Source organism: Mauremys reevesii, linkage group 4, assembly GCF_016161935.1.
Source record: "Mauremys reevesii isolate NIE-2019 linkage group 4, ASM1616193v1, whole genome shotgun sequence".
Taxonomy (NCBI): Eukaryota; Metazoa; Chordata; order Testudines; family Geoemydidae; genus Mauremys; species Mauremys reevesii.
In genome coordinates this window covers 82030079-82056090 of record NC_052626.1, presented here as the reverse complement: position 1 = coordinate 82056090, position 26012 = coordinate 82030079, and the positions used below count along the sequence as shown (strand labels likewise).

General features: G+C 42.4%; 1 protein-coding gene across 5 annotated transcripts in view; it reads right to left on the bottom strand.

Moving 5' to 3' along the window:
- Nucleotides 1-26012, bottom strand: part of SHANK2 (SH3 and multiple ankyrin repeat domains 2) — a 675150-nt gene that overhangs the window by 463487 nt on the left and 185651 nt on the right. For all 5 annotated transcript variants that reach the window (XM_039536948.1, XM_039536949.1, XM_039536950.1 and 2 more), the window contains one exon: nt 3171-3237. In XM_039536948.1, coding sequence (XP_039392882.1) covers nt 3171-3237 — 67 coding nt within the window. The remainder of the gene's footprint in view (nt 1-3170; nt 3238-26012) is intronic.

The window sequence follows — 26012 nt, the reverse complement described above, 5'->3', positions numbered from 1 at the left end:
AGCCGGCACTTAATACCAAGAAGTCTCACAAGCATTGATGAATTTATCTTCACAACACCCATGTGAGGAAATGAATCATCACTATCTCCATTTTACAGAAGAGGAACAAAGGCATCGAGAGAGATTAAGAGTGACTTTCCCAGTGTCACAAAGAAAGTCTGTGCAACAGCCAGAAATTAAACTCAGATCTCCTGAATCCTGCTCAATTGCCTAAAGCCACAAGGTGATCCTTCCTTCCCTGGATTGAGTCTCATGCAGCTACTTTTCAGCTACATTCCATTTTCCGTCATATACTGAGACAACTGGGAAACAACACTGTCCATGCTTGATAAGAAAATAATGTGGAGCTGAGCATTAATCACATATTGAGGACATTGCAGCAGTGGAGTCATGGGCTGCATGTAGGTGGATCCCTTTTCAGTAATGGGGCCTTTGCCTTGTCATTATTAATTTATACTCTGCTTTTTCTTGATTTCTTTCTTGTACTGTGTACAATTTAAAAAAAAAGAGAATAAACTATGTGCAGAAAAATGTAATATTTCTTAGTGTACAGAAGAATTGGACAAAACCACAATATTAAAAAGCAACACTGCAGGAATAAATTGGAACATTTGAATTAGCCCTATTGACTGCTTTCATTTTAACATCTTTACAAAGTCTTAGAACCATCAAAAATCATTTGTAAGCACAGGGTAATAAGATAACATGCTCATTAGGGATAGGCGATTGGTTCATTTTCAGCAACTGCTTGACCTCATCAGCTTGACTTTTTCAAACCAGCACTGGTTGTAAATGCAGAAAGAAGAAAAAGAAACTAACTGAAGGGAGCTGTTTTCAGTGCACCACCATGTTAAGTACAGGGCTACCTAGAAGGCTTAAGTTTTACGCAAGTCTCTTCAGTTCTGTCCAATAACCACACATCTTGGAAAAAATAAACAAAGAATATCACATCAGATTAAAACTCATGATATCTGATGGATCTAGTTTTCAACTGCAAGCAATGAGCACAGAGAGCCACTCAGAAAGGGGGCTGTAAAGATGGCTTTAATCCACATTTGTATTCCTGCAATCCTGGACGGGATATGAGCTGTGCCAGTGTCCCAGCATAACTGAGGCTTTGTCAACACACAGTCTTGCACTAGTTAGTTAAACCAGTGCAAATGATTGTGTGGACACACTTATTTCAGTATGTATGGCTTTTTTGGTTTAGCTTGAACCTGTTTCTAACTAATGAACTAAACTGAAATAAACCTGGTGTAAACTGAAATAAGAGTCTCCAAACAGTCCTTTGAATCAATCAATCAAAGTAAGCTTAAAATCCCAAATTAAATTAAACCCATGCAATTTTATATGTAGTCAATCTCTTCAAGCAGCTTCAAGGCTGTTCTAAAGCAGCATTTTTCAAAGTTCGGGTTGTGACCCACTACTGGGTCGCGACACGTAAGGCACTAGGTTGCTCTGGTAAGCACCGCCGACCGGGATGTTAAAAGTCCCGTCGGCAGTGCTGCCCAGCTAAGCTAGCGCCTACCTGTTCCGACACCGCGCTGCACCCCAGAAGTGGCCAGCAGTGGGTCTGGATTCTAGGCAGGGGGCACCCCGAGCACCGGCTCCGCACTCTCATTGGTTGGTTCCTGGCCAATAGGAGCTGGGAGAAGGGGCAGTGCCTGCGGGCGAGAGCAATGCAGAGCCACTTACGCGCCTCTACCTAGGAGCTGGACCTGATGCTGGCCACTTCAGGTGTACCGCGGTCCACAGAGCCAGGACAGGTGGGAAGTCTGCCTCTGCACCCCAGCTGTGCCACTGACCGGGAGCTGCCGGAGGTAAATCCGTGCCCCAATCCCACGCCCCAATCCTCTGCCCCAGCTATGAGTCCCCCCCAAACCCTTCATGCCCAGCCCCACCCCAGAGCCTGCACCCCCAGCCCAGCCGGGGGAGGGCGGTGCCTGTGGGCGAGAGCCGCGTCGAGCCGCTTGCGCACCTCTGCGTAGAAGTCAGACCTGCTGCTGGCTGCTTCCAGAGCAGCGCAGTCCGCAGTGCCATGACAGGCAGGAAGCCTACCTCTGGCACCTCGGCTGCGCCACTGTCCGGGAGCCACCAGAGGTAAGTCCGCGCCCAACTATATGCCCCAATCCCCCACCCCAGCCCTGAGCCCCCCCAACCCAAAATCCCTTCCTGCACCCCAAACCCCTCATCTCTGGCCCCACCCCAGAGCCTGCACCCCACAGCCCAGAGCCCTGACCACCTCCTGCACCCCAACCCCCTGCTCCAGCCCCCCTCAAACCTGGAGCCCCTCCTACACTCTAAACCCCTCATCTCTGGCCCCACCCCAGAGCCTGCACCTCCAGCCCACAGCCCTGACCCCCTCCTGCACTCCAACCCCTTGACCCATCCCACAGTCCCCTCCCACATCCTGAACCCCTCATTCCCAGCCCCGACCTGCAGCCCTCACCCCAACCCTCTGCGCTAGCCCTGAGCCCCTCCCACACCCAAAACCCCTCATCCCCAGCTCCATTGGATCACAGGCATCAACAATTTTCTTCAACTAGGTCCTCAGAAAAAAAGTTTGAAAACCGCTGTTGTAAAGTATGTGAACCCCCAGGAGCTGTGACAGGGGATTACTTCAGACATCCTCCTTTCCTCTCAGCCACCCTCTACTTGCTGCAATTAGGGGGCATGGCATATGGCAGGAAGTGCCATGCAGGTCCTAACCAGTGGAGGATCTCTGTGTTGAGGTGATCCTCCTGTGATCAGCTACACCAGCTTTAGCACTGCTTTGCACTGGTGACACAGTGCACAGCAGCCTTGCTGAAGGGGAGAATCTGGCCCTTTCTGGCTTGTGTGTGTGTGTGTTTTTGTGTTTATCTGTCCAAAACTGATAACACCTACTCAGAACACATATATCATCCAGTAGTGATACTTATATCCAATTTTCTAAAATAAAGACTCTCTGAAAAACAATTTGGCCTTTTTTCCTATTTCTTCACATTTTAGAAAATGGAAGATAAACTTAGAATATTTCTCTGTATCGACCACACTTTCAGCCTTCTGATTATATTTCACATAAAACCAGATTTAACTGTTCTTTATAGGATTTTAATCTGGATTTAAAGATTCCAATCAACATTTCGTAAAGCTTTTCATTGTCACTAGTTTGTAAATATTTTACTTACCAATATCTGTTTCCTTGTGATTTTTGATATATTCAGCCAGCTCAAAATTTCCTGCTATTATGGCCACCTAAAAGATTGTAAAATAGCTCAAATTAATATGTGCTCACAGTCATACACTGACAAATATACATGTTACATTATACAGAGACAGATATTGGTACACAAAACATAAATTTATTGTTCCATGTAACAAAATGGGATAAAGTGCATTTACTTTGCATCTTTGACCCTCTCTCCTCCATGCACATATTATTAAATTTATGTTAATTTGCTGAAACATAAGACAAAGAAACAGGAATCTTGTATCATAGACACATACAAAGCAGGGTCTTCTGCAATGGGAGCAGAGATAAAAATGGAGCCCAGACAGGGCCACCCCTTTCAACCCAGAACTGTGAAGGGGAGACCCATCATTATGGGGGTACTAGGACCCTGGTGATGTCTCCCCTCTCCTTCTACTTGGGCTTGGGAGAAAGCTGCAAAGAGGAGCTAGACAGTCACTGCAGCCAATAGGAGCAGAAGAAGCCAAAGCAAGAACCTTTCGTTCTTTGAAGAACTTTCTCCAGCTTTGACTGGACTTTCTCTGCCCTGTGCTGATTGGCTGTTTGCGCCACTGTCTCCATCTCCCTCTGCCTCACAGTCTCTTCATCTCAGCATCATTCTTCTTCCCCACTTCCCTGTCCCACACACCACCTTCCTTTCAATGTCCTCTCTCCCTTCCCTTTAGCTGATCCCTTTTATTAAACACACCCAAAAAACAAAAATAAATAAAACATCATGGAACTAACATGACATTTTCCATCATCACATTTGTGTCTCTGTTTGTGTGTTATAACCCCTTCCCCCACCATGTATCTGTCTTATCTATTTAGATTGTAATCTCTTCAGGGCAAGGACATCTTTTTCGTTTTCTCTTTGTACAGTGCCTAGCATAATGTGGTGATGGACCATGACTAGCACTCCTAGGCTCTATTGTACTACAAATAATAAATAATCTTAATAACAACAATAAACCATCTCATTAAACCATATTCACTTTACATATTAAAAAAAACCTTCTGAGGGGGCTTACGAGGATGGTAAATGGATAAGGGACCCTTTCGTGTCTAGTGCCTGTTCCAGTTATTCCAGATGAGTATCACATGCAGCACCCCTGCTTTTTTCTGTGGAGACTCTGAACTCAGAAATTTAAGACACTGTTTTCCCCTGATTGTTCCTATCTCCCTTCCCTGAGAAGAGAAGCAGGGATTGCAATGGGGAAATGAGAGAGGGCCATAGAAGCAGTATTACCAGCCACAAACAATCAAATATCATGAATCAGATACCAAAAAACCATTAGATTGCCTTAAAATCATATTTTTAAATATATAAATAAATATATTAAAATAATACATACTTTTGTTTTTTACCTGCCTTCCAACTGTTAAGCCTTTTGGGGAAGCTACCCACTCTAAATTCAACCTTAAGGGTATTTCTACGCTGCAATTAAAAACCCATGGCTGGCCTGTGCCAGCTGACTCAGGCTCGAGGGGTTTGGGCTCAGGGTCTGTTTAACTGTGTTGCAAAAGTTCTGGGGCTCTACCAGTTCAAAGAGCCCTAGAGCCAGGGCTCCAGCCTAAGCCCAAATGTCTATATTGTAATTAAAACAGACCCTTAACCTGAGTCCCCTGAGTGCACTGACTAAATAATGCGAGTATCTCTATTGTCTATGTGCAGGGGTACTCACTCACACTCTTGTAACCCATTTCCTTTTTCCCACTCTTGCCCCCAATATTTTTTCACCTTTCAGGGTTCTCATTGCCTCTTTACGTCAGTGAGAACCACCCTTTTTCCAGACAGCCGCCTGGCTTCTCTCCTATTGGGAACAATGGGAGGTAGTGAACATCTTTCTTACGAGTAGTAAAAACTGCCACATGTATTGGTTGTAGAGAAAAGATGGTCATCTTAGCTGAGGAAAACCTGTGGCCTCAGGGCTATTACAACAATGAGAACAAGTGGCCATTTTGAAACAGGAGAGAACTTTGGAAATTTACTGCTAAGGGAGAAGAGTTTATTCACTAGCTCTGCTAGCTCATAAAATGTCAGGTGATGAAGTAAATACATTTTTTTAAAAAAGTATCTCAAGAGTGTGAGATGTATAAAGTTTGGAGTTTGTGTAGGCAGTGATTGTTTTAGGTATTGTACCAAAAAAAGGTGAGTCTCAGCAGAACAAATTTTGTAAAGTGCCCAGTTTTAAAAATTACACTCAAACTAATAAATAATTTATTTAAAATCCCCCCTGGAAAAGTTACTCACAGATTATGTCTATAAATTTGAAGAAGATACGCTGTATTGTGTATAGAAAACAGAGTTTGAATTCCTACTGTAAATTAAAAACTCAATGTAACCTAACCAACACCTCCATATATATAAATGTAAAAAAAATGCATTTATTTTCTACAGTTTTAGATAAGCCCAAATTATTTGTACAGTATTCATCATTCTGCTATTAGTGCAGTCTCAAACATCTGCACCATATGTTTGGGCCTCAAGGTGAACCTGCAACCATGTATTCCTACTTTAACTTTGGAAAAAGTCTCATTAATACTTATGAATATGGTTGTTTGCAGCAAAGATGGGGGAACTGGTTCAGAAAAAATAAAAAGTGGTTGCTTCCTTTTCCCCTCTCCTCAACTCCCAACATATATAGCCATGGCTACTTTGCTGAGACATTCCTGAAGGCCTGAAACTGTCTCGCCATTACTCTCCTCCCTCTCAACCTGAAACACATAAATATCTTTGAAGATTCAGTTATGAGACCAGAAGTTCTGATTATCCCGCTCCCCTAAGGCCCTTCCCCACCCGTTTGCTCCTCTCCGCCACATCCCCCGAGGAAACTCCCTGCCCACTGCTCTCCTCTCCCCTTCCCCCGAGGCCCCCCACACGCTCACCTGCTGCTCACTCCTCTCTACCTCCTCCTCCAAGTACCTCCCTCCCAACGCTCACTCCTTTCTTCTCCCCCTCCCCCGCCTTAAGAGCGAGCAGCAGGTGCCTCAGGGGAAGAGGACTAGTGGGGATGAGACCTCAGGGTGGAGTGCAGGTGGGGCCAGAGTCCGTGTGTGCTGAGCACCTCCCTTTTTTTTTTTTCTGGGGTGCATGAGCCCCGGAGCACTCACGGAGTCGGCACCAATGCTTTTTATCATTTATCATGGTTTAAGAGTTAAGTGTATGCAGTTTGGGGTCTAACCTCCACTAGCTGGTCATTAATTGACAATTGAAGTCCTCCACACAAGCCACTATTGCCTAAATATCTCACAATAACAAATACATTTCCAATATACCTCTTTTCGTTAGAGCACCAAATGAAGCCCAAAAGGGGGTCAACTTAAATTATATGGTCCACTGTAAAAGTTTGATGTAATAATTATGATTTCTTACAAGAAACACATTTCTTACTTAGTTTTTAAACTCTTTGGGGCAGATGCCATTTTTTTGTTCTGTATTTGTACTGTGCCTAACACAATTGAGTTCTGGTCCATGACTAGGGCTCCTAGGCACTATGGTAATACAAACAACTTTTCGGAATATTATTAAACCAGAAGATATTGAGAATGTTTGAATAAGTGAACAGCAGCCACGCATAAATGAAAGCTTAAACGCAAACCACAAATGCTCTATGTTAATTATATATACATATATTTACAAACACACAACAGCTATACAGATGTATTTTAAAATTGATTATCAGCAAACAGTTCTGGGTATGTGCAACATATATATTTTTCCCATTAAAATAACTCTGCCCACAATGTAAAATAGTACAATGCAAAATGTTTATTGGGGATAAATGTGTAATTATTTTTCTTTTCACAATTTCAATAGTAGGTAAACTCTGTGCCTTGATACTTTCAGGTTGTGATACTTCAAAATTGATGTATTACTAAGAGTAGAATTTATTGCTATGAGACATTAACAATGGGTCAAATCAGTTCCCATTACTACCCGATTGCAATCCGAGGAGTACAGAAGGATGGATTATTTTCTCATCTGCATCATAAACTTCCTGGACCCCTATCGATTCCTGTGAGGAATCTGTTCTGGGAGAAGGGGTTAGGGGTTGGGAGTGGTATGTGTGCTGTGTATTGTCATCCAGAAATCAGCAGGGAATCTGCTGAAAACTTAATACTCTCTAAAGCTGTATCAATTTTTTTGCACCCCCTTTCTGGGTTTTAGGAAATAGGACATCCTGTCAGGAGAGGGAAGCCCTGTCGACACAGCAAGTGGTGGGGTGGAAGAAAGCTATAGTCAGCCAGGAGACAGTGCAGAGACACAGAGCCTCCATGCAGACAGTGCTGGCCTCCAGTATATCTCACAAGATTCACATTGCTCTTGTGAGATCTCCATGTTTTTGAGATACACACCCGCTGTTCAGTCCACGGGATTAGGGGCTGAGGTGGCCACTGCAAATCCCATCCCCCTTTTCTCAACAGAACAGTTCAGGGGTCAGGTTTTCCTCCCCATGTGCATATTTCCCTGTAAAGGAACAATGTAGACCAAAAGCAATACTTCAGAAAAGATTAATGGCCCTTTTTTATAGCCTCGAAAGGATTTAACTCTTCCATCAAGGTAGGGGGCGTTTACATGCTTTATTCCCTCTGGATAAAACTCACTATTGGTGAAGGGCCTGAATCAGACCCTCTATTCTGCAGAACCCAATGATAACTTTGCACAAGGAGGCCTCAGTTCTCCCTGCAAGCTGAGGAAAGTAGGTGTCTCCTTTGCAAGGGAAGGTTTTTTTAATCTAATCACCCAACATAAGACAGGAGTACCTGATTTTCCAGTGTTCTGCCGCATGTGTCGTCATTTACACCAATGCCCAAGTGGGTACCCAGTGCTACCAAACAAGTGCATAGCAACAGAGAATCAGGTCCACTATGTCTTCATCACCATTTCTAATGAGGGCCTGAGGACTTTCAGGCAATTAGCCATTATATCCAGCTTTAAAAAAAAAAATCCCATTTTCCTACGTCACTTGATTGAACTGCATATGGATTGAAAATCTGAACTTTACGAATGCCTAGAAGAATGTTGTGCAATTACCTCTGGAACTGCATTTATGACTGGCACTGGTTGGAGAGCACAAGTATGTCTGTATTTTGTACTAAAAGAAACTAAATTGATCTTTTGCATAAAAAAGGAAGCTTAAATCAACTGGAGCAACAGCATTCTTTATAACCTTCCATGTGTCCAAGGTGTTTCTAAGACACTTATCACTTTGCTATATAAAATAACTTAGTCATGCTGCAGGACATTAATGGAGATTCATTATTATTTTTCATTTTTACTGTCAATGCATTGTCCCCTATTGGCTTATTCTTACAATACTCAAAATAAACGAATCACATTAGTTCCTTAGTATCAGCAGCCAGGTTTCCTGCCAAGTTATGTGCTCGAATAGAATGCATTGGACATGGGACAGGCTGAGATGACTCAAGCTGGTTAACTCCCAGACAAGAAGTTTAGCTGCATTACATACTGCTCTCATCAATGAAACTACCCTTGGCAATTATCCTCTTACTGGGAATTCTGGGATGGAGCAGCTTTGACTACAGTGAGCAATAATTATTATGGAGAAGAGCTGGCTGGAGAATTTCATAAAATTCAAAATGTATATGGAAAACGGAAAAAAAAATCCACAGATTTTTTTCACTATTTTTCAACCAATTCTATTATGCAGTATTATAAAATCATACCCATTGTCATTGCCAGAGCAAGACTGTTTCATACAGTATGGTATATGGACTGTTCTCCATAGTAGTGCTTAGACACAAAGCTGATGGGCACTATAGAAACCTTAATATGCTAAATAGAGAGATAGTAAACCATACACCAATCACTGTTACAATGTAAACTGTGCTTGTTTTCTTTCTGTAATAATTTAGGACAAGATTTTAGATACCCGTACTCAGCGGGCTGTGGTGCAAGCTGCTGCTCAAGATGAGTAAGGGTATCAGAATCTGGCCCTTATCAATGAATGTCTCATTATTTTAAAGTGTAACCTGTAAGTATTACGGCGCTGTAGGTTCTATGAGCCTAACAGTAAAGCTGTTCAACTACAGCAGAACCTCAGAGTTATGAACACCAGAGTTCAAACTGACTGGTAAACCATACACCTCATTTTTGAACCAGAAGTACACAATCAGGCAGCAGCACAGACCCCCAAAAAAGGCAAATATAGTACCAAACTGTGATAAATATAAACCACTAAAAAAATAAAGGGAAAGTTTAAAAAAAAGACTTGACAGTATAAAGAAACTGTTTCTGTGCTTGTTTCATTTAAATTAAGATGGTTAAAAGCAGCATTTTATTTCTGCATATTAAAGTTTCAAAGCTGTATTAAGTCAATGTTCAGTGGAAAACTTTTGGAAGAACAACCATAACGTTTTGTTCAGAGTTATAAACATTTCAGAGTTACGAACAACCTCCATTTCGGAGGTATTTGTAACTATGAGGCTCTACTGTACCATATATTTCCTACACTGGCAGGATTGATTTACATGGGTTCATGCCCTATGACATGCTTAGAGTTTGGAGAGTTTCTTCACATTATAAGCCAGTGACAAGATTTTTATTCAGCACCACCTCTTATTTACATGCTCAATTCAAATGGGGAATTCAGAAGAGAAATGCAACTGTATTAATGAGCAGACATGTTATTGAAATGACAGAATCTTTGATCCACAGCAGTAAATCTCCAAGTGTACATGCAAATATGCTGTTTGACTGGTAAACATGTTTTATTACTCAAAAGAGAGATATTTATATTAGATAGCTAAAAGACAAAGAATAGTTGAGGGAATTATTTCTGTGTTTGCTGTTGAATCCATCATTCATCCTGCTTTAATATACTTCAGTGTGGCTACAACACTATATCAAATGCTAACAGTACAAAATTAAGAAAAAAAGTATCAATTTTTAAAGAGAGCATGAAAAAGTAAATAAAGTACAAGATATTGAATAGCATAACACCATTGTACTTTACTGCATTGAACTTGGTGGGTGAGGTGGAGCGGGCGGGAGGAAGGAAAGGCAAATTTGAAAAATCCAGTGGTACAAAATTATGTTGGTTAATTTTTTTAAATTCTAAGCCAGCTAAGGAGAATAACACAGAGTGCTTTCTCCACCAACCTTTTTCTTGAACCAAGAATTGTATGTCTTCTGAGCGGAGTTCATGTAATGAATAAAGAGGTTGTAATGGACTACAGCAAAGTACATTATTAAGCTTTTATGAAGCGTCAATGTATTGCAAGCGATCAAAGGAAGAAAGCACTATATGGACAATTTTAAAACTAAGCTCCTATTTAAAACAGATTAATGTTGATGGAAAAACTCCCGTTGATTTAAATAGGAGCTGCACCAGCCCCTAATATTTATATAATTACATTTAATTTTATTTCTTTACATTTTAGGAAAACTCATTGATTAGGATTTTCCTGGAAAGTCATGGAGGTTGATTAATTTACATTTTAAACAGATTGATAACTGAGTTCCCGTGGGATGGAATTTCTAAGAATACTGCTACTTGAGAGCAAGGCAGAGTGTAAGATTTTTAATTTAGAGTTGTTGTTTTTTAAAACATACCAAAGGAGAGCATTTCTTCACAAGGAAAAAATGTTGCATTTCTAACATAAAACTGAAAGGAGACTAATTTGTAGAGGTGCTGTTACTTGGCCAAAGGTGGAAGTTTCTTCTTAATCTTAGGAAATTAGCATATGTCCTAATGCATATGAACACCAAAAGTATCACATGAACATTCCTTGATGTGAGACGTTACTGTGAGCTTGTTGGCACTTCCATGATGAGATTTCCTGCTTCTTAAGCTGCTTTCAGTTAAGTCTGCAGCTTTGGGGCACGTGGTTCAGACCCTGGGCCTGTGTTGGAGCAGACTGGCGTATCTGGCTGAACAAGGCAGAGTGCTGGAGTCCCAAGCTGGCAGGGAAAGCAGGGGCAGAAGTAGTCTTGGCACATCAGTTGGCAGCCTCCAGGGGGTTTCTGTGATCCAACCCATCACAGGGTTAATCCACACAGATGGAGGCTTCTATTTCTGTGATGCTCTGTCCATACAATTTTTCCCTAAAAAGAGTATTAGAAGTATGGAATCATTGAAATAGATCATAGTTGAGATACATGCTGCAAGCCACTTGTACGGCATCCTGATGCACCAAGCCTTTGGGTTAATGATTCTTTGCTTAAGGCACCTGAGGGGAGAATTTAGCTGATTGTAACTGTCAAAGTGTATAAAGCAAGAGTGTGATCAGAATGGATTCTTGATGTGCTTTGTTAGAAATAAAGCTTGTTACAGTGACCCTATTGTCTCACTTATTGTCTCAGAGGCAGGTCCCTTTCAAACATAACTGGTTAAAGTGTCTTACTATTTCTAATGCCAAGCAATCCCAGCTGGATTCTCACCAGTTTTGGGAGGAAGGGAATGATTTTAACTGACACTTGGCTAGTTGATGTGGATGGTAATGAAGTGATAACTCAGCATGTGACTTTAAAGGGTTTTGATTAGTCTGAGAAGGGTTAAGACACAGAGAGTCTTAGAAATTGAAAGGAGAGTCCAGAAGCAAGAAATTAAAAAATGTTGCTCCTGGGTTTGAACACAGAGATATTTTGCTGGTGCTGCTGCTTCTACTGTTTGTAACCACCCTCACTCAATGCAATAGCCCAGGGGTGGCCAAACTGTTGCTCGTGAGCCACATGCAGCTTTTTTAATAACAGGACTTTGAAAGGTGTTGTCCATATGCACATTCCACATACACTCTTCAGTCCTCATACTCTGCTGCGAGGATATAAAAGAGCAAGCGATGCCTGCCACCATTCAGTTCCTTCTCACCACAGAACCATTTAGAGAAGAACTCTGAGGCAAGGGGGATGGAAGGGCAAGTTGGTGGAATATGCATATGGACACTACATCTTGAAGAATTCCAGTTACTGTGGATGATAAGTAACCTTCCTTTCTCCTTCAAGAGTGTTCATATGCCCATTCCACTGAAAATGACTCACAAGCATTATCATATTAAGGAGGGGGGGAGCTCAGAGTAATTAATAAAATAATGATTGAAGGGCAGCTTTGCTGAATGCAACATCAGATCTACAGGCTTGGGGCATAATGCCAAGCAAAATATGTGGATCAAAGCCTTACGAATGTCTGATACTGTTACGTTTCTGAGGGTTTCTCTACACTGAAAAGTTATGACGGCATAGCATATGAAAAATCAACACCCCTGTAGTTAAGACAACCTAACCCTCTGTGTAGACAACATTAAGTTGATGGAAGAATTCTACTACCTCTCAGGGAGGAAGAATATCTGCAGCAATGAGAACCCCTTCTGTCACTGTAGTAACTGTCTACACTGAAGCACCACAGTGGCACAGCTACAGTAATGCCACTGGTAGCATTCTAAATGTAGACATAGCCTGAGTGTTGCTGCTGATGTCGCTTGTACTCTGGTATAGTGTATCCTAATTGTGGCTTGTGGGTCACCTTTGCCACCTCATAGCATGTTTTAATGCAATCAGAAATCTAATTGGATAATCTTTGCACTGAAACAGCAGAGCCTTTCATTCTTTCTGCACTAGAGGCAAACAACCTCAGCAATGTTCTGAAAGGTTTTTTGCTGGTAGGCCAAGGCTTTCTTTACATCCAAAGTATGTAATGTTGCCTCAGATTTGGATGTATGATGTTTTGGAAAAAATATTGGTAGATGTATTGGTTGATTAAGGTGGAATTCTATGACTGCCTTTGGAAGGAACTTAAGATGTGTTCTCACTGATACCTTATATATGGTTGTTTAGCCATTATTAGTGATTGAGTCTCTCATGTTCTTCTGGCCAAAGTCATAGCTACCAAACCCACCATTTTCATTGGCAGGTGCAGTGTGGAAGAGGAGGCCATGGGCTCAAAGGATGGGCTGATGAGGGTTGTGAGCACTAGGTCCCATGGGGGACTCTGTTCTCTGATGGGGGGATATATTCAAAAATCTATTGATCATGAGGTAAGTAAAGACCTTATGATCCTCCACTGGCAAGTCCTGAGCTGAGATTACTGCCCAGTGCACTTTGACCTGACAAGCTGACAGATGGATTCTGAGTTCTAGTGAGTTGCCAAGAATCTGTGGGATTGAAGAGAAAAAAGGGATTAATGACTTCCATTTGCAACAATAAGAGAATCTCATCCATTTTGACAGGTAAGTTTGTCTTGCTGAGTCTTTCCCACTGTTTATCATATCCTCCCTGTGATGGGGTATACAAAGCTCACACGGGAAAACAAGGGGTTAAGGAACTGCTTTGGGTACAACCAGACCCACCCCACCACACATACAAGAGATGCACAGACTGGAGGAGGAGTTAAAAGGGAGGAGAACAGTGAAGGGAAAGGACCTCTACCATGCAGGTATTGAGAAAAAGGCTGGGGGGAGGCATGGTATCTCCTTCAACAGCTGCATAAGGTCCCTCCCTAAGGGAAGGGAGCATGTGCTTCTGTTATACCCAGAGTAGGTGGTATTTCCCCTTCTCACGTACAACCAGTTTATTTGTGCTGATTCCCTGGGTAATGGACTACTCTTGAAGGGGAGAGATTTGGAACCAACCTGGCCAGAGGACCAAGACATGAGAGGAGGCAGCTGCTGCCCCAAGATGGAGAGCACTTCCACGCCATCCCTGGCTGTGAAGAAGTTCCAGATGGTGAGCTGACCTCCTTCACAGCCTCCTGTGGTAGGCTGAGAACTTTACACAATAGTAGGGTAGCGAGGGCAGCCTTAAGGTGCTCCTGGATGACAGACCTTTGTGTCACCCTCACAGAGCTCTGGGCCCGAGTCTAGTGGAGTGGGAGGGCCCAAGCTCCCCTACCCCCCCGCCCCCTGCCCTGCATATCGAAGGTCCTAAGCCCTGACCACCAAGCAACACTCCCCATGAGCAAAGATCATCACACTCCCTAATTGGGGGAAAGCAGAGCTGCTCTAATGATGACATCCATTCAGCCTCCATGCAGTGAAGTTCAGGAATGCCAGATTTGGGCATAGGATCAGTCCTTGGTTCTGCGTCAGGAGCTCTGGAAGTGTCCTGGGCTGGGATACTGACAGATTCAACAGATCGGTGAATCGGAACTGTCTGGGCCATGCTGCAGCTATAATGATTAGTTTGGCTGAGTTTTGTTTAAGTTTGTGGAACACTCTGGGAATTAATGGGGCTGTAAGCTAAATTTACATCAGACTTCCTGACCACAGAGCCAAAAATGCATCCACTATGGACGGCAGACTCATCCTTCCTCTTGTGTAGAATCTCTGACATTTGTGGTTGATACCCCACTCATGGTTTGGGAGAAAGTGCCTGCTGAGATTGTCTGCTAGTCCAGTCCAGTCCATATAAGTTTATTGGCACTAGGTATATTTGATGGTTGACATGCTAATTCCAAAGTCTGACAGTCTCCTGGCAGAAAGGAGAGGAATTGGTCCTACCCCGCTTGTTGATGTAAAATATCTAGTTGTGTTGTCAATCATGATCTGGATGGACTGTCCTGATATTAAATAAAAGGACTTGTAGAATTGTTGGATATTTTCCTACTGTAAGATGCAGGAACTTCCTCTATTACTTTGAGAGAAGCATGAGAACTTCTTGACATTATAGATCCTCATAAAATGGGACAGAGATGAGGAGTCGGGAATAAGCATTGCAGAAAATTGGATGGAATAATCATGTGTAATTATATCCATGGTCTATTGGTTGATGATAAGGGACCATGCATGCCTGAAATGAGCTAAGCAATTCCAAAATTGGAGGTTGTTGATTTCCAGAGTCACTGGATATAGGACATATATTTCAACTGTACCATCAAAATTAAATGTTTCTGGGACAGTGAAGACTTGGAGGTTTGATGTGTAATGGTAGGCTATTTCCTGTTATGGAAGTGCTGTAATTTTCTGGGTCATTCTGAAAACTTCTGGTGATAGACATATGGCTGAATACGTATTGCTGTTTCATTTGCTTCCTCTTAGGAGCTGGTGTGTAGAGTGTGAGGGAACGCAAGGTGGCTCGTGAGTCCTTCAGCTTGTGAAGGTCCTTGTCAGTTTTAGAGCTGAATAATTCAACTCCTTCAAAGGGCATATCTTCTGCCGTGGTTTATATTTCTCTGGGGAAGCCCAATCTCTGAAGCCATGAGGCCCAGCACATAACATTAGACATTGCTATTGATCTGGCAGCCATCTCCGGCACATCCAGAGCCGTTTAGAGACTTGTCCTGGCTAAAAGCTGACCCTCAGTAACCAGTGGTGTAAAGTCCTTCCGAGTGTCATTGAAAAACTGCTGGCCTTTGCTGACAGTCTTCCCATGTATGCAAAAGTCATATCTGGTCAGTATGGCCTGATAATAGGCTACATGGAACTGTAGGCTTGCAGAGGAACAGGTTTTTCAGCCAAATAAATATAGTCTCTTTGACTCATTGTCTGTCAGTGTGGACCTATACTGTCTTTTCTGTGATTCACCACGACTACAAGGGATGATGGGGTCATGGTGCATATAGAAGAATTTTGCTTCCTTAGAAGGCACTCGCTCTCTTATCTGTCCTGAGAGATGTAGGCAGTGTGAAGGCAGGTGTCTGCCATGTGGTTATGGTCTGATTCCATGAGGTCCTTGTTAAACGGGAGGATACAGGAGCATGCAGCACAGACACAGGAAAATGTTAAGAACTGCTAAGTGATATCCATTACCTGATCTCGTCTTATGTGAAAAAACAGACCTTAAAACTGATTTCAGTGGTAAAGATGGGAAGCAGTTTTCCTTCCTAATTTCTCTTCAGTTGATGCAAGGGGAAAAAAAGGATTTACTTGGTACTATTGGACTCTCATGCAACTTCAGAAACCTTTTATGTTAATATATGTTTATTTATTAAATAAAAACAAAAATAGATCTGGGGCTCAATTCCTTTAGGAAATATATTCTTTTGTAACATCTTAGTGAAATATGACAATTTGACAGCTACTATACTAGGCACAAAAGCACAAATTGCACTTAGGATTTTTCAATTAAGCTTAAGGACATAGAAATAAATAAAGGGAAAGCTTAAATCTCTTTCTAAATCAGTTTGTAAGCTCAATGCAAATATTATAGCTATATAGCTTAAAAATATATACCAACTTCTAGATTTGGTATTTTACTATTAACTTTCAGAAATCAAAGGGCGTAATCAAAAGGTATAGCATTTTGTAAGTGCACTTATTGCACTTGTGACTTGGCTTTTAGCTTGCAACATTGTAAAATACAGATTTAGGATGTAAATTGCTAAAGTAAAGTGGTGTAGAATACAATGAAAATGTTTAGTTTTCTAGTGCCTCTGTTACATATTCTCATAGCATCGTTCATTGGCATTGTTATAAGATACATATGATTCAAATAGATTTACATATGTTTCCTTTGAAAATGTATGCACGGAAAGCAACTCCAAGACTTTCTATACAAAGTAATCAATTGTTGAGTCAAGGTCTAACACATCTAACTAGAAAAATAAGGGCAAACCTGTAGCTTTATAATATTTTGTATACATCATTTATGCATTACCATTTTGTGGTTCATGTTGAATACCTATGTTTCATGGTCCAGGATGTCAGAATCCCAATGAGGTTTTTTTTTCCCCTAAAATATATTACTGATTTAAAAGAAATTGAAGTTTTTGCAAATTATTTCAGGTATCCCACCATTTGTAAGTTTTAACAAAACTCATCAGAAAAAGAAGTATCTAGAGTTTCACTACTTTGCCATTCCATTTTTCTCTTCTATACAGCAGTTGATAGATATTTACATTAAATACAGCAATAACCCTAACGTATGTTTAATTTCTGCACCAGGGCATTAAAGAGCTAGCAGTTTTTGCAGAACCACTTTACCAGTAATGTTACTAAAGAGCATAACTAGAAAATTCTACTTAGCATTTTCAGTATCAAACAGCTTGTACTATTGGGAAAAAATCTAATTATATAAAGTAATACAAACAAAATATATATTTGAAAAGCATTTAACTTTATACTAATATTCCTATCATCTAGCAGATGGCAAATTATGAATGACCACTGTCCCTTTTGATCTCTTCTAGAAGCATACTTTAAAAAAAAGAAAAAAAAACTTTTTTTTTTTTACACTTCTACTTTTCTATCTCTGTTCTCTGCTGTGCCTTGCTCCATTGGATCATGGGGTTACATTTACCTTTTTGGATGCTATCTGCTTAGGTCAAAATTTCATCTTCGTTTCTTGGTGATAGAGGGCATAATAATGATATCTTCCTTTAAATAGTCCTTTGAAGATAATTTCTTCACCACTGAAAATTTCTTCTCAAAAAGCATACTGCTGCTGTTCCCAAATTTGCCAGCACATGTTAGCATCCTGTGTACAAAAATCTCTTAGCAACCATACTTTAGTGTCTAACATTTTCCTTCTTCCAGCTATGATTCATGGTGCCATCTGTAGCCAGATATTGACAGGCAGTAATCCTAAAATAACCATTATACATTTGTTCAACAACTAGTTTTAGCATCTGCAAATATAAATTATGGGAAATGGCCAATATTTCTTTGAGGCTCTTCACCATTCTCTTGATTATTGAAACAATATTATAATAAAGGTCTGCCTTGCTCACTTTGCATTTCAATGAAGATCAGTGTACTTTTATTTGTTTATATTGCAGTAGCACCCAAAAGCCCATTATGCTACATGCTATCCAAACACATAAGACATTGAGTTTAATGTATAAGAACTAAATTCTGGCTCCTTTACCCATGTTCAGCAGCGATTTGCTCTATAAGCTGTCTCAGAAACCAATTTTTAAAAAGTGCAACACACTTGAAATAATAAAAATGTAGGACCAAACCCTACTGAAGTCCCCTACAGGGGACTATTTGCATGAGTAAGAAAAAGAGAATTTAGCTCTAAAGCTGAATTATGTACACAATACTGACACATATCATTATGTTTGGAGGGAGTATCTCAGTTTGCTCTGCTCTAGGTGGGGTAAGCAGGGTTCAGTCCTTAGTAATATGTAACTTTAGCGCCATCGTGGCCAAGATGGAGTTTCCAAAAAATGTGCGAAAAATTCTTTATGAACCTGCAGTAATAGCCACAGAATCCCAGGAATAACTGTAATTCCTTGAGAGTCATAGCCTCGGCAAGGTGATTACTGCCTTCACTTTCTCTGGGTCCGTAGCTATACCATATGCAGGCACAATGTGTCCCACATACTGCAGATGTCTGGCAGAAGATGCACTTGTCTAAGAATAACTTGAGGCCAGCATCTTCCGAATGATCCAGGACTTTGCACAGCCGAGTCTTATTTTCTTCTAAAGTGCACCCGAACACCACTGTCATCCAGATACACCAGACACTCTAACAGGTACATATCCCCTACCACCTGCTCCATGAGTCGCTGAAACATGGCCGGAGCCCCAGACACTCCCTGGGGCATGTGATTAAGTTGGTAAAGCCCCAAGGGCAGATGAACACTGTCTTCTCGCATTCCTCTAGGACTTCATAGTATTCACTGCAGAGATCAAGGACAGAGCTGAAGTTCAGGCTATCCATGGCATCATCCACCCAGGGCACTGGGTATTGGTTGGGGAACGTCTGCAGGTTCAGGGTGCAATAGTTTTCCCACATGTGCACCTTGCTACTTCTTTTTCATACTACAACAATCGGTGATGCGTAGGGGCTCCTGGATTCCCCAATGGTACCTGCTTGAGCCAGTTCCTGTAGGTGCTGTCTCACATCTTCGATATCAGCGGGGATTACTTCTCTTGACCTCTCTTGAAAAGGCTGACCATCCTGCATTCAGATATGGTGCTGCACATCATGAGCACACCCAACATCCCACTTGTGCATAGAAAAAAGAGCCTTCCTTTTCACTAACTTCTCAAACACGTGGTCCTTCCACTCAGCAGGAATGGGGGAAATCCCCAAACTGGAAACCATCCCTCCCAAAAAGTCTAGCCTTGATCTCTTGAGATGGGAGGTCCTTACTCACTGCTATGCAGCTTTACATAAAGAATGCACTGGCAGATCCTGCAGATAGTTGTTCCCGACCATCTCACGGCACTTACGCGCCAATCTCTGGAACAGGTTTGCATTTGTCCCTATGATTAAAGGTGAATACTCTCTTCCCTCTGGATCTGGGAAGACCAGCGACACTGTTTCTATTTCCTCAGTTACCCCTGCAATGTCCTTTAAAACTGGACATTCAACAGGATATATCTGCGATAAGGGCAGGAGTCACAGATGGGCGGCAGGTAGAGCCCCTCTTTGAGGAGACTACCTCCCGGCTCTACCCCCCACACCCACCCCACGGCCGGAGCCCTGATGCCACCTGCCCCTCCCCACCCCCGCCCTAACTGGAGGGGCCCCGGACTGGCCGAAGCCCCGAGTTCCATCCCCCACACCTGGAGGATCCCCGGGCAGGGGTGGCTCTAGGTATTTTGCCACCCCAAGCACGGCAGGCAGGCTGCCTTCGGCGGCTTGCCTGCGGGAGGTCCCTGGTCCCGCGGATTCAGCGGCACGCCTGCGGGAGGTCCGTCGAAGCCGTGTGACCAGCAGACCCTCCGCAGGCATGCCGCCGAAGGCAACCTGCCTGCCGCCCTCGCGGCGACCAGCAGAGTGCCCCCCGTGGCTTGCCGCCCCAGGCACGCGCTTGGCGTGCTGGTGCCTGGAGCTGCCCCTGTCCCCGGGCCAGCTGCCTCCCGTCCAGGGGAAAATGTGTGTTAGAAGACGCTTTTGATATGCCCCATGCAGGTTCAGGGGCGGCTTAGGAGGCAGTATGTGCATGGGGTATAATAAAGCAAAAACTTCACCACCATCCAGCAATGCCTCACACAACTGTCCTTCTATACAGACAGGTACTACAGTCTGGGGTCCCACCATCTGGGTAACCTGTGCTTGTGGTTCTTGCTGGGGAGCCTTGAAATTTCAGGGTCTTGGGTTGCTCCTTCCCCAAACCCCCTTAGCATTTCCCTGAAGCTCCCTAATGGTTTGCTGCAATCTCCAAGATACCCTTGAATGGTCTGTTTTGTTTTGGCAGTCAACAGCATAGTGCCCATCTCTCTCGCAGTTGTAAAAGAAACCTCGTAGGCTATCACCCCTCCTGCTATTTTCCCCTCTTGTGGAGGGCACAGTATGTCCCTGAGCCTTCAACATGGCCACTGCTCAGGTCAAATCTCTCAGCACCACTGCCACTGATGGGACCTCTTCTGTCTCTCCAAGCACTGCGGTAGCGTAACTCCCTGTCTTCTTTGGCTGCACCACTGTGTCCACTTGCAACAATTGCTTCTCTTCTTCCTGTATCTCTCGAATGAGATCGTGGAATGGGGGTGGGGTTTGGGCCCACTCCCTCAGCTGCAGTTGCCACAACATCAACGAGTCTTGTCGAGTGCTCCCAAGGATCTGGTCCAACCTAGCAGAATCAATACAATCCCCAAATGGCCACCTCAAAGATTGAACTCACAACCCCGAGTTTAGCAGTGGTGTGAGGGATCGCTCAGTGGTTTGAGCATTGGCCTGCTAAACGCAGGGTTGTGAGTTCAATCCTTGAGGGGGCCATTTGGGGATTGGTCCTGCTTTGAGCAAGGGGTTTGACTAGATGATCTCCTGAGGTCCCTTCCAACCCTAATAATCTATGATTCTGCACTACCTGCTGTAGCAAATCCGCTAGCCTCCTGATGAAATCTGACAACCGTTCATGTGGCTCCTGATAGGTACGGCGGAAACAATAATACAGGTCTTCATGGCTATCAGTAGTGCTGTAGACACTCTCAAGAGTGGCTAAATAGTCTTGCATCATTGCAGCTGGTTGGGAATCTTTAAGGGCTCGGACAATCCGCATGGCAGCTCCCCTCAGACTCTTGAGCACGTTTCCACTTCTCAGCATCAGAGCATTCCCACTCTTAGACAAGGGGCATCACAAAATTCCTCCAGGTCTCATAATCATCCTCCCGGGAGGGTCTGGGTGACACCTTCGGAAAAGAATGTAACCGCTTGTATGGTGCACTTTCATATGCTGGCTTCAATGCATCTTTGAGGGTGTTCCCTAGCTCTTTGGCCCACTCCTCCAGGCTGGATGCTGCATGTGTTGAAGCCCCTCCTAATGCCAAAATTAATTCCTCTTGTGTCCGCTTCTCATCCACCATCAGAGCTTGTAGTTTCTGCGCTAATGAATCCACTTTGAGCAACACAGACACACTAGTAGGGGACCACTCTCGCCCCAGAATTGTCTACTTGCACCTCTTTGGGCACCTTATCAAGATTTGCTTTCTTGGAATGAGTACATAGTGACACCATGCCCTTCACTTTGTGGCTGTAAATATAGGTATGGACCTTCACTCTCCCCAGGCTCTCCTCAATTTCATTTGTTTCCATCACTTCCGGGAACCCTGCCACCTGCACAGACTTGGTTACTGAGATTCGTGCCCCTCGGACAGGTCTTCTAGTAATCCCCTCTCTTTTTTTTTTTTTTTTGCTGTGAAGAAAGTCACTCAGGTGTTTCTTTGCTCTGTGAAGGAGCACCCAGGGTGTGCAACATAGTTGTACATGTGTATACTGCTACTGCAAGTCCCCATACAGGTCACCAAGTGTAACTTTAGCACCATCATGGCCAAGATGGAGTCTGCTCTGCAGGCAGCTCCAGCCAAGAGAAGGCACACGCAGGAATGCAGCAGCGAAAGTCTCTTCCACCCCAGGGGCACCAGTTCCAAAGTGAACACACACACCAGAAGAGTACAATGAATATAGGAAAGGGAAATATTTATTTATAGAGAGATGAGTGGAGAAAAACAACGGGAGAAATATAAAGGGAGCAGTAAAACAGGGTTGCATTCAACACAAGGCACAAAAAACCAAGTGGTTGGGCAGACACGGAGCAATGTGTCAGCACACAGAGTTCAGGAGTCCTGGGCAAAGTTCCAGTCCAGTGGTGAGTCTTGGGTGCTCCTGGTCATCTTTGGTGACAGTAAACTTTCCCCAACAAACCCCTCCAGTGTCCTCTTCTGCTGCTCTCGGCAAAGCCACACAGAGCGACAACCTCCCCACTTAACTAGCTAACAGCCTTGCTCCTTATTCCCAATTCAAAGTCACAAGCCACAGTACTCACAGCCCCATACGGCTCCAGGAAGAAGTGATACTGGGTCCAGTTTGGCTTTGTCCTTCTTGGGTGATTCCTCCCTGGCATAGTGCTCCTCCTGCCTCCTGTCCTGGAGAGTCCCCGATCAGCTGCTCTGTCCCTCCTAGGCTTCGGGCAGGTTCTTGAATGCTTCATGATGTGAGGGCCTGCTTGCTGCAGCCCTTAGGTCTGCAGCTCCAGACTCACATACCCTGTCGCTCTCCCTCTCTCTCCTTCCCCCTCATCCCAAGAGCACCTCCTCCTTCTGGAACAATCAGCACCTCCCCCATTACAAAAAAGATTTAAGAGGGCCAAGCTCTCTGAACCCCAAGGGTGTTATAAGTACACAATATAACTATCTAGTAACTGCATCTCTAAAATTTACCTTACAAAGTTAAAAAATAAAAAGCAGCAGTATATGGCATGAATTACATACTTAAAGCAGCAAATCAACATTGTGGGCCTGATCCAAAGCTCACTGATGTCACTTTAAATCAGACCCTGTGTGGTGAATTCATTACAGCATTCTAAGATAGATAATAGATGGAGAAGTTAAGAGGCATAGTCAAGGAGTAAGTCATTGGGAGAGAAGTGCAGGAGTCAGAGGTCATAAAATACACAAAGTGTGTTTTATTTTCCTCAGTAAAATAACTTGTGGAAAATAGGATGGTAGTAAGTCACGGGTATGGGAGTGCATGGAACACAGGGGCAAAACAATGTCAGTAAGAGGGCAAGCATGTTGGCCTACCCAGCTTGCAGAGGTCAGAATGCAGTTCCCACATACAGCATGATCACAGGGAGCCTAACCCAGCAGAGAGTAGAAACAGAACACAAAATTCATAGTTGAAATAATGGTCTTGGAGGGGCTGCAGAGACATCCTTCATTCTACCCATGAATTGGGGGATAAATTATATCCATCCCACCCCCAGGGACATCTCTGCACAAAACACATTTACTGAGTTTTAGGGCAGAAGAAAAGGGGATCTCTTCTACAGTGAAAATATATCATATCTATAGCAAAAACATTATTAAACATATCAATTACATGTCACATAGAGAATCTGCTTCCTGACAGTGCTATAGTGTCAAAATAGATTAATAGTAATTAGGGCTGTCATGCAATTAAAAAAATTAACCACAATTAATCACATGATTAAAAAAATTAATCGTGCTGTTAAACAATAATAGAATATCATTTATTTAAATATTTTGAGATATTTTCTACATTTTCAAATATATTGATTTCAATTACAACACACAATACAAAGTGTACAGTGCTCACTTTATATTTATTTTTATTACAAATATTTGCTCTGTAAAAAAAAAAAGAAATATTTTTTCAATTCACCTAATACAAGTAATGCAGTGCAATCAGTTTATCATGAAAGTTGATATAGAGTTATGTACAAAAATAACTGCATTCAAAGATAAAGCAATGTAAAACTAGAGCTCACAAGTCCACTCAGTCCTACTTTAGCCAATCGCTCAGGCAAACAAGTTTGGTAACAATTTGCAGAAGTTAATGCTGCCCGCTTCTTGTTTACAATGTCACCTGAAAGTGAGAATAGTTCGCATGGCACTGTTGTAGCCGGCGTTGCAAGATATTTATGTGCCAGATGCACTAAAGATTCATATGACCCTTCATGGTTCAACCACCATTCCAGAGGACATGCGTCTATGCTGATGACAGGTACTGCTCGATAACGATCCAAAGCAGTGTGGACCGACGCATGTTCATTTTCATCATCTGAGTCAGATGCCACCATTAGAAGTCTGATTTTCTTTTTTGGTGGTTTGGGTACTGTAGTTTCTGCATCAGAGTGTTGCTCTTTTAAGATTCTGAAAGCTTGCTCCACACCTTGTCCCTCTCAGATTTTGGACAGCACTTCAGATTCTTAAACCGAATTCTTAAACCTGGATTGAGTGCTGTAGCTCTCTTTAGAAATCTCACATTGGTACCTTCTTTGCATTTTGTGAAATCTGCTGTGTGTGTTCTTAAAACGAACATAGAATCATAGAAGCGTAGGACTGGAAGGGACCTCAGTAGGTCATCTAATCCAGTCCCCTGCACTCAAGGCAGAACTAACTAATAACTAGACCATTCCTGGCAGGTGTTTGTCTAACCTGTTCTTAAAAACCTCCAATGACAGAGATTCTACAACCTGCCTAGGTAATTTTTCCAGTGCTTCCCCACCCTGACAGGTAGGAAGCTTTTCCTAATGTCCAACCTAAACTGCCTTTGCTGCAATTAGAGCCCATTGCTTCATGTCCTATCATCAGATGTTAACAATCAATATTTTCACCCTCCTCCTTGTAACAACTCTTTATGTACTTGAAAACTGTTGTGTCTGGCCTGCCCCCTTCTCTTTTCCAAACTAAACAAACCCATTTTTTTTAATCTTTCCTGATATGTCATGTTTTCTAAACCTTTAATCATTTTTGTTGCGCTCTTCTGGATTTTCTCCAATTTGCTTTCAACAGTCCTGCTGATATATCCCAGAATAATATTTGCTGTTTTTGCAACAGTGTTACACTGTTGACTCATACTTAGTTTGTAACAAACTATAACCCCCAGATCCTTTTCTGCAGTACTCCTTCTTAGGCAGTCGTATCCCATTTTGTATATGTGCAATTGATTGTTGCTTCCTAAGTGGGGTACTTTGCATTTGCCCTTATTGAATTTCATCCTATTCACTTCAGACCATTTCTCCAGTATGTCTAAATCATTTTGAATTTTATCTTATCCTCAAAAACACTTGCAACCCCTCCCAGCTTGGTCATGTGCTGGGTTATCATCTGAGAAATATATGGCAGAATGAGGGTAAAACAGTACAGGAGACATACAGTTCTTCCCTAAGGAGTTCAGTCACGAATTAAATTAACACATTATTTTTTTAACATGCGTCATCAGCATGCAAGCATGTCCTCTGGAATAGTAGCTGAAGCATGAAGGGGCATATGAATGTTTAGCATATCTGGCACTTAAATACCTTGCAACCCCGGCTACAAAAGTGCCAGCTGTATGCCTGTTCTCACTTTCAGGTGACACTGTAAATAAGAAACAGGCATCAGTATCTCCTGTAAATGTAAACAAACTTGTTTGTCTTGCAACTGGCTGAACAAGAAGTAGGACTGAGTGGACTTGTAGGCTCTAAAGTTTTAAATTGTTTTGTTTTTGAGTGCACTTACATAACAAAAAAAAATCTACATTTGTAAGTTGCACTTTCACAATAAAGAGATTGCACTACAGTATTTATATGAGATGAACTGAAAAATATTATTTCTTCTGTTTATCATTTTTACAGTGCAAATATTTGTAATAAAAATAATAATATAAAGTAAGCACTGTACACTTTGTGTTCTGTGTTGCAATAGAAATCAATATATTTGAAAATGTAGAAAAACATCTAAAATATTTACTAAGTTTCCAATTGGTATTCTATTGTTTAACAGTGCAATTAATCGTGATTAATTTTTTTAATCACGATTAATTTTTTTAGTTAATTGCATGAGTTACTGCGATTAATTGACAGCCCTAATATTAATAAATATATTTAAATGAAATAAATTAGAATATATAAAGAGCTAGAAGGTAATGGGAGTATTATAGCTCAAAACAAGCAGTAACATAAGGTATGACGGAGCAATTCTGGCCCCAGTGAAGTCAATGAGAATCTTA